The 8,785-nt window shown below is 38.7% G+C and overlaps 2 protein-coding genes across 2 annotated transcripts; one reads left to right on the plus strand and one right to left on the minus strand.

The window, feature by feature from the left end:
- Window positions 1-640: 640 nt before the first annotated feature.
- Window positions 641-6,575, minus strand: LOC311490725 (ras-related protein Rab-8A). Its single transcript, XM_084548374.1, has 8 exons — window positions 6,147-6,575; window positions 5,581-5,641; window positions 4,953-5,013; window positions 4,587-4,664; window positions 4,358-4,447; window positions 4,189-4,254; window positions 2,963-3,013; window positions 641-2,830 (listed from the first exon to the last, which is right to left on the minus strand). The coding sequence occupies exons 1-8, from the start codon at window positions 6,268-6,270 to the stop codon at window positions 2,744-2,746; spliced, it is 618 nt and encodes a 205-aa protein (XP_084404500.1). The 5' UTR covers window positions 6,271-6,575; the 3' UTR covers window positions 641-2,743.
- A 375-nt stretch (window positions 6,576-6,950) lies between these two features.
- Window positions 6,951-8,725, plus strand: LOC311490557 (small ribosomal subunit protein eS27-like). The gene is made up of 4 exons (XM_084548108.1): window positions 6,951-7,087; window positions 7,494-7,602; window positions 7,692-7,802; window positions 7,907-8,725. Exons 1-4 carry the CDS (start codon window positions 7,082-7,084, stop codon window positions 7,933-7,935), a joined length of 255 nt encoding a protein of 84 aa, XP_084404234.1. The 5' UTR covers window positions 6,951-7,081; the 3' UTR covers window positions 7,936-8,725.
- Window positions 8,726-8,785: the final 60 nt, after the last annotated feature.

Here is an 8,785-nt window from a genome sequence, read left to right on the forward strand (position 1 = left end):
AGTAATAAAAATAAGAGTGGTGAAATGACTTCAAGAAAACGCTGCCTTTGTTTTTGCCTTGTTTTTTTCGCTTATGCATCAAAAGTGTATTTTTAGATTATAGCCCGCGCAGAGCATTTTTCTCTGCTGAGATAAGCGAGCCCACGTCACGCAACCGCCCAGGCCGTCGTACCATGTACAGTATGTAATGAAACAGATGGAAATGATATGTAACTAGAACCCAATCCGAGGACTGGCTGTCCTCGATCAAGTGTGCCTTGATGGCTATCTAGGACTCACAAGGGCTTACCTAACTCTACGAACATCTGCAAACTGAAAACAAAACAAATCAAGACGTCATACAAGGAAAAACAAAAGGAAAATATATTCAGAGGTTAAACTGTGTTAAAAGATTGATTTCATTGATTATTTTGCTCAGACATTTGATCAATTCCATTTTTTCTAATACGTCAATTAAAATAAACACTTTTTAGAATCAGTTTGGTCCTTTATATGTTATAATAGGTCGAGAAAATGTATAATCCTTTATCCAAAAGATAGATCAGAATAGAATAGAATAGAATAGTCTAATATTATTCTGAATATGGATTATAGGACACATTTAGTCCTGCAAAAGTAAACACAATAATGCGAGAAGACATTTTTAAGAATCTCATTTTTAATAAATCATCAAAAGTACACATATCTACAAAAAGTGTAGATCAATAAGATTTATGAAACTACAGTACAATCATTGTAGATCTTATTTACAATTGCTGAGTTGTTTTTTTTTAAATTATTTTTTTATTATTATTTATTCCACATGACGTCCATCAATAATCCGTGATGAAATCCAAATTTAGCTGAGGACTGCTGAAGATATGCGAGCACGTCACTGCCAGATTAACAAGGAGAGGGGATTCAGAAACACTCAAATTAAAAGATCAGAACGGTGCCCACGAACCTGAATTTCCATCAAATTTCCATCAATTTTAAGAGGAATAGAACAGAAACTATTAAGTCGGAGCAGGCCACAAATCAACAGCTGTGTGCAAGCGTGACTCTTCAGCACAACTACAAACGATTTCGCTCTCACTGTAAAACCTCTGATGTGATTTAAACCAGATTTCAATTTATTTCCTATTCTTGATCAGCGCTCTAAGCAAGAGTTTGGAGTGCCAGCAAAAAAAAACAAAAAAAAAAACATAACAACTGCACATTTCTAATCTCAAATAAAGCTTGTTAAGTCAAATGTGCAAAGCCTTTTGAGGTTTTTCTACGCACACAGAATGCATAGTTCAGACGGCCACGACAATCGGCCAAAACAACACAGAGTATCTGGACAGAGGAAGGGGGGGGGGGGAAGGGGAGTCTGGCCTTCCCAAAAACATCAACGGCAATGCAGGGCCAAAAAGAAAAAGCTTTCAGTCAGTAAGTGGGAATGCTGCGACAAAATTACAATAGGGAACATAAATCTCTGTATCATAGACTTTCTCTTCACTATAACTCACTAAGAACAGGTTTCAGTGCTCAGATGTTTTTAGGAAGCCCAGGTGGGACATGAGGAAATCTTGTGCATGAATATTTTTTCCTTTCAGTTAAGACTTGCAACAAATACAGTCAATAAATGTTAAGAACTTCTTTTTTTTTTTTTTTAACAAGAGAAAAAAGCAAAAGGGGAAAAAGTGCATAATCAATAAGAACATAAAAGGGCACTTTGTCATTTTGGTGCTATGTTTTGCTTCTCTCGATAAATACTGCTACAGCACAGCCCCTATCCAAGGCCCAGAAAACAGTATATGTAAATGTTCCCCCATTGGAATGGACAAGCGGAAGAAGTATGAAAGGATACAAGGATTCTCTGTCGCTGAAATGCCTCCTGGTGTTAGGTTTAGGTATTGCTAGTTCACCTGTAGAGGTGCGTCAAATACTTCCTCACGCCAATCACATCAGGCTATACCTAAAATTATGAGGAGGACAGCTCCGAAAAGAATCTGTGTGCTCTTAAAACAAGTATATTTTGTCAAGAACCCAGCCGTACTGCAACCGCATGAATACTTCAGATAAATGCATCTGGGCTCTACACACACTACATTGCACATTTAAATGTTTGCAGGAGGTTTGGAATGTTTCAGGCTACGAAATCTAAAAGACAAGAGTAGAAAAGGTGGACATGTAAACCCACTGTTGATATGACGAGTAAAATTCACCGGCATCATTGTTTCATATGGCAAAACTAATGAAATATATTTACACGCTGCGTTAGCATAATGTGGAAGTAAAAACGAAAAACTAGGCCTCACTGTCAGTACAAACGTGCATTATAATAGCTTAAAAAACATTATTTATTATAATCTGGAGGTGTAATTTAGGCTCATGATGGTTAGAAGGATGAAACATTTAAGACTTCACCAACATATTTGCAAAGATAGGCAAAAAGATTGTGGGCAGAGAAGGTTTGATCGTTCTTAATGTCTCACAAGCAGGCAGCATGCTTTAAAAAACAAAAATAAAGTTGAAACTGTAAATTTAAAAAACAAAAAAAGACTTAACATGTAACAGAGGCCACAGTAGGTAGGTGGATCCACAGGTGTTAAAGGAAGACTGGTTTTCTGTTTCCTAATTACACAATCAAATCAGAAGGAGGAGGAGGAGGAAGAAGACAAACGAGAAGGATAACACAGAGATCAGAGTGTGCTCTGTCCAGTTCTGTCCAGTGGGGGACACAGTTAAGGCGATGGTGGATGCCGACGCTCCAGGCTTCTCACAGGAGCGTGCAGCGGAAGAAACTGCTCTTCTTGGGCTGCTCTGTAATCTTTACTCCTTGATTGCTCTGAGGGTTGTTGCCCTCCTAAAATAGACAAGAGGAAAAAACCCATTTAAAATTAGAAATCAGTCATTTATGAGAACTGCTGATATCACACAGTAGAAACTGCAGCTAATGTTAGCAACCAATAATGTTTCCTCTGCTCTGCACTCTTACCAGCTTCTTATCCATCTTTGCTTTAATGTCTCTGGCAAGGGTTAAGAAGGCCTGCAGACAAAAACAAATTAAACCATATTAGTGGAAAAGACTGAATGAAAAACGAACTATTAACATCCTCAGAAAAAAAAAAAAAGACTTTTACAGCTAGATTTCTCTCAGTGTATGAAAACAATATTGCATTTAACTTTCTCTTGACTGTGTTGTGAACACAGACCAAAGTTCTGACACACCCTCAACACTAAGCGCCTTTAAACTGTTTTGTGATTAGTCAGAATTTGGTAGTAAATTTGGTTCTATGGTTCATGTACAAGTGTCCTGTATATGAACAACTTGTCTGTCTGATTGAGCGTCTATTAGCGGAGAAGGTGCACTGCTGCTGCCCGGCACCTCAGAAGAAAAAGATGCACTATGGAGGCAAATTCACCCGACCGCTTCTCTTCCATCAGAATCAAGTAAACTGCTTGGTTATATAATTGAAAGCTTACGGATAGGTTGAATAGTGGGTTTTATCGATATGTAGGTAAGGTGTGTTCTCACAGCAAAGGAACCACTGAGACCATGTCTCTAAGTGGTCTCAGTTCAGTTAAGACCCTAATAGAGGGGAGACGTTCCAGGTTTTGAAACAACAAACTAGGTATGAAAGCACCATTATTCTTCTAGAAAATTACATATGCTACTTTCTCACAGTGTGTGAATGGTACTGTCACTATACTACATTGACATTTACGTTATTTCAGTACATGTCCTTAAAGTCATCTAGGTAGTGATAGTTTTGTAAAACAAAGCAGAGAAGTGAGAGGACACAAGTGTCATGTTCCCCATCCCAATTTTAAGGTTTTCCCTTTTGTCTTTGTTGAACACCAGGTAAAAAAAACAAACAAAAAAAAAACTGTAAAAGTTTATGTTGTGTCCACCAGTTTCAATAATTTCCGCTTTCTGAGAAGCCTGTTTTAACTGACATCTGGGCACATCAGACGGGTCTAAATACTACAATAATTAAACCACAGTGACCCCACAGTTGCTGAAATCTATCTATCTATCTCTCTATCTATCTAAAAAATAAAAATAAAAAATAACTTTTTTTATATTACAATTTTTGCAAAGATTAAACAATCAGGACATAACGTGTAAATCAGTGGGTTTCAGAGTCGCTCTAGGGGCAGAACTTTGAACAACAAGTCAACAGTACAGTACTTTGAACTGCAGAAGAGTTGTGAACTCACATTCTCCACATTGATGTTTGCCTTTGCGCTGGTCTCCATGAATTTGATGCCGTACTCCAGCGCCAGCTGACAACAGAAGAACAGAGACAGAATCGATGTCAGTAAAGGCCAAAGATAATAAATACTTGCTCTGGCAAAGCGAGACTGTACTTCTTTTCAAATGCCTCACCTTCTCTCCTCTGTCTTTGGACACCTGCCGCTTGTCATTGACGTCACATTTATTCCCAAGAACCATCCTCTCCACGTCTGCTGAGGCATGCTGCAGGGAAGAAGTTGGCATGTTGAGCAGATAATGAAAAGTCATGAAATGTGTTTAATTATGTGCATACGCTTTACTATATAGACGAAGACCGGACAGGCGCACAGATAGAAAGAATAGTAATACATCAATGTTTTACCTCTTCTATATTTCGTATCCAGTTCTTGATGTTGTCAAAGGACTTCTCGTTGGTAATGTCGTACACTAACATGATGCCCTGAAGAATGCAAAGAGCAAAACACTTAATATATACTTCTATCCGGTCCACAGAGTTTGTATATACAAATAAAGACATCCAGTTTGACTCGAACTGAAGGAGAGGCTTACAAAACATCACAATGAGGTACTGAGCACACCTCTGAATTCCCAGGTATGTAGAACATTAATAACAATGTGGGGTGTGGTGAGGTAACGAATAACGCTGCAGTGCTCACACATGACATTATGTCTGCTTCTGTTCCCAGAATGCTACTGCATTATGTGAAGGGCTCAAAATGAGACTTACCATGGCTCCTCTGTAGTAGGCTGTCGTGATCGTCCTGAACCTCTCCTGTCCTGCCGTATCCCTGCGGAAAACACATTTCTCTTACCTTAACAAATCTAAAATGACCTTTCCTTACACACGTTCACCTCTCTAACTTTATTTTTGGTTAAATATAATCAGCACTACATGCACATCGGTCTCGGATGCAGCCACAGGTCACAGCTGCTGTTTGCTGAAACACAAAACTAACGTGAACTGTTCCTTAAATTATTAAAGATTCACACACAGAGCTTAAAATAATTGCTTCCCTCACCTGAACTTGTTTGAAATTTGCCACTGTGCTTATGTTGTGACAATAATACAGTATGTACTCCATGCAACAACAGTTAGGTCTTTACTTAATGTGTCCTGGGATTGAATTTGATTTAAAGTCAACGTGAGGCGTTTCTCAACTTTTCAACACAGTTTCTAATGGAGGAAAGAATAAATATTTAAAACATGTAAGAGTCCCTTCTCTGAAACCAAACTGAGTCATTGAGGCAGGAAACTGTGCAGGAAACTGCATTAATTTTAGCCTGGTGCATGTCAGGCAACTGACTCTGCCATGCCGTGAGGGGACAATTTTATTTTATGAATTTGGCTATCTTACCATATCTGTAGCTTGATCTTCTTTCCATCTAATTCTATTGTTCTGATTTTGAAGTCAATACCTGGGGAAAAACAAAAAGTCACACAATTCACCCGATTATCTGCACAAGAAAAAGCCGAACTGACACAGCACAACCAAGCACAACCACGGCTGTCATTATAATTCAAGGTTTCTGCAGCGTTGGCTATCGGAGTGCGAAGTACAGAGTTGCTGCTGCTGCTCATAAGGGAAATGACACTGCCAACTAACTTAACTAGCTCACTAGCAGCCTTTGTAGCATGCTAGCCCTACTCTCCAACAGTTAATGCAGTTGTAATTAAGACAAAAAAACGTGGATTTTGTGTCGATACGTTCAAATCATACAATTCAAAGTGTCACAGGTAGTTAAGTTTTCAACAGGGGTACTGGGAAAGCCCCTCCGAGAAGCCGGTTGGGCAGCTTCCTGACTAGCCACTGGTACAAGATGAATGCTAGCCAGAAAAGTTAGCAACCAAATTAGCATGACGGGATGGGCTCTTGTGCCGCTTTACAGTCAAGACAATGCAATTAATACGACTTCCACCCACCTATAGTGGAGATAAACGTTGAGTTGAAGGCATCTTCTGAAAATCTGAATAGCACGCAGGTCTTTCCGACGCCCGAATCGCCGATTAAAAGTAGTTTAAACAAGTAATCGTAAGTCTTCGCCATGTTATTAGCTAGCTTACTACTGCGGATATCCCGCCCGTTACTGAGACTCAGACGTCACCGCTCGCGAGCTGTGTTTTGGTCAAATCAACTGTCACTCTTCTCTGTCGTCGTGGCCCCGGAAGTCCTGGCTGTTTTCCTTTGGGGTTGGCTCGTTTTGATGTCTGCCACCACCCGGAATGAGAGTTCTGTTAATTTAAACGTCTGCCAGTCCAACTATCCGAGTTGCTGTCCAGACAAACTGAGCCGGCGGTGCTGGTGGCTCTTATGCAATCAACCGAAGTGACACAAACCACGTAATCTCATCTGTGGTGATGAGTCAGCCGCAGACTGTTAGTTTCTCTTTCATATTTAAAGCAAACATTTTTATAGACTAAATGTTATAATAATAACAATAATATAATGTTTATTAAGACTATAGACACACTTTAAAAGTTTTTTTTTAAGTATGAGCATTTCTAAAAACAAAAATTAGCTTTTATATCAAAACAATATCAGTACATTTTTTTTTTTACACTCAGACCATTAAAATACTTGAACACCTGTATATTTACCAGCATCAATATTTTGCTAATTAATTTGTATTTATTGTTCTTTCTACGAAGTATTCATATATTATGTATTCATCACGAACTTATTTATTAAGTCACTTCTCTTTCATGCGCCTCCTCCAAATAAAAAGACTCCGCCCGCTCGTTTCGTTTGTAGACATTCAGACCTACAACAATCTCCAGGTGGATCTGTTGGTACTCTTGAACTCACTGCTACATCGTATTTTGTTTGGACAAAAACACTCCTGGTGCTCTGAGTAAAAATGTCTGTAAGTATAAACCTTTCATATTTTTTTTTTTTATTGTTTTTCTTTATAGAAGTTTTGGGACTTGTAAAACAGCTGTGTTTAACATAAATCTGATGTATAGCAATAATCTGTTATAAATTAGGAAATTCAATGTAATAATTATATGAAAATGGTGTAAGAAAGGTGTATTACTGCACGGGGATACAATGTGAATTTGCCAAATATGTTAAAGTATTGTTATCTGTGTATAATGTAGGGCTGCTATGAGCGATGGATAACAGGACTTGTCTGGGCATGTTGCACATGCTTTTTAGTAATTCATTGATCAGGCTGTAGGGGGCGTCAGACTGTAAAACATTTTCTATTACAACTCCTGCTCTACTATTCAGTAGAACAAAACTCAGTTGTTTTTTTTTGTTTTTTACAGCTGGCTAAGGATCTGATGCACCCCAGTTTTGCGGAGGAGAGGAGAAGACATAAGAAGAGGAGGCTGGTGCAAAGCCCCAACTCCTACTTCATGGATGTTAAATGCATTGGTAAGAGTGTGGGTACTAAGCATCTCATATCTCCACAGAATATCAAGCAGTTTAAACAATATTTCTATGTATCTTTATATACTCCTTAGGTTGCTACAGGATCACAACCATCTTCAGCCACTCCCAGACAGTTGTGCCTTGCTCAGGATGCTCTACTGTCCTCTGCATGCCACGAGGGGGGAAATGCCAGCTAACAGCAGGTGGGGAAAAATGTCACAATAAGAAGGTTTAGTTCTATGTTCTGCTCATTCTTTTGTTTACAGATAAGACGCTATAATGTTTGATTTTTTTGCCCCCCATCTAGGCTGTGCCTTCAGGAAGAAATATTCTTGAGCACTAACATGCCAGAACACCCATGACAAGCAGAAGATTGGACCATGGATAAATAGGTCTGAGCCACACTCCCTGTGTCGCTAATCCTTCGTAAATAGAGGAATCACCTCTATTTATCTTGATAATGTAGAGTGATATTTCTCCCCCCTGTAGGGTTTTATGTGACTGAGCAACAGAGAAGATAAATGAGTATAGGACAGACCAGGACTCGTATATGGTGTTGCTTAAAGGTTTTGCACCCCCCCCCCCCAGAATCTTCTACATTTCTGCATAAAAATCTGCTGATTATTTCATAAGTCCTCAAAACAGACAGAGAACCCAGTCAAACCAATGAAATAGAAGTATTATACTTGTATATTAGATTATTCAAGAAAAAAAAAAGTGTTTCCGGTAACTGCTGATTAGTCATTTATGGCGCCCTGGGAAAAATTAAGCCCATTCTTCACTACAGAACGCTTCAGTTCTCAGATGTTGGTGGGTTTCCTCACATGAATTGCTTGCTTCAGGTCCTTCCACAATACTTCTATTGGATTAAGGTCAGGACTTTGACTTGGCCGTTCCAAAATATTAATTGTGTCCTACTTTAACCATTCATTCAACATTTTTAAAAAACCAAACAGGGGACTGATCGATACTAGAGCCTCATTACATTGATTGGAAACACTTCTGAACAGATACTCCAATTTGACCTTTAAATCAACCTGTAATCCCAGAAGTGCAACACATTTGCACCTCACAGATACGGAATATTGTCTTTTTTTCCATCAATACAAGTATAATATTCCTGTTTCAAATTCTTTTAAGTGGCACTCCATATGTAAGTATATTCTCGTATGCTCAGATTGAACTA

This window comes from Chelon labrosus, assembly GCF_963514085.1.
Source record: "Chelon labrosus genome assembly, chromosome: 7".
In the NCBI taxonomy this organism is placed as follows: Eukaryota; Metazoa; Chordata; class Actinopteri; order Mugiliformes; family Mugilidae; genus Chelon; species Chelon labrosus.

Excerpts from the sequence above, each read along its gene's own strand:
- LOC311490725 (XM_084548374.1), bottom strand. The coding sequence starts at position 6,270 with ATGGCGAAGACTTACGATTACTTGTTTAAACTACTTTTAATCGGCGAT. Across the intron at positions 5,014-5,580 it reads AAGATCAAGCTACAGATATG|GGATACGGCAGGACAGGAGA; the intron begins GTAAGATAGCCA and ends TGTTTTCCGCAG. Across the intron at positions 4,255-4,357 it reads CCAAAGACAGAGGAGAGAAG|CTGGCGCTGGAGTACGGCAT; the intron begins GTGAGGCATTTG and ends TTCTGTTGTCAG.
- LOC311490557 (XM_084548108.1), top strand. Across the intron at positions 7,603-7,691 it reads CATGGATGTTAAATGCATTG|GTTGCTACAGGATCACAACC; the intron begins GTAAGAGTGTGG and ends TATACTCCTTAG. Across the intron at positions 7,803-7,906 it reads GAAATGCCAGCTAACAGCAG|GCTGTGCCTTCAGGAAGAAA; the intron begins GTGGGGAAAAAT and ends CCCCCCATCTAG.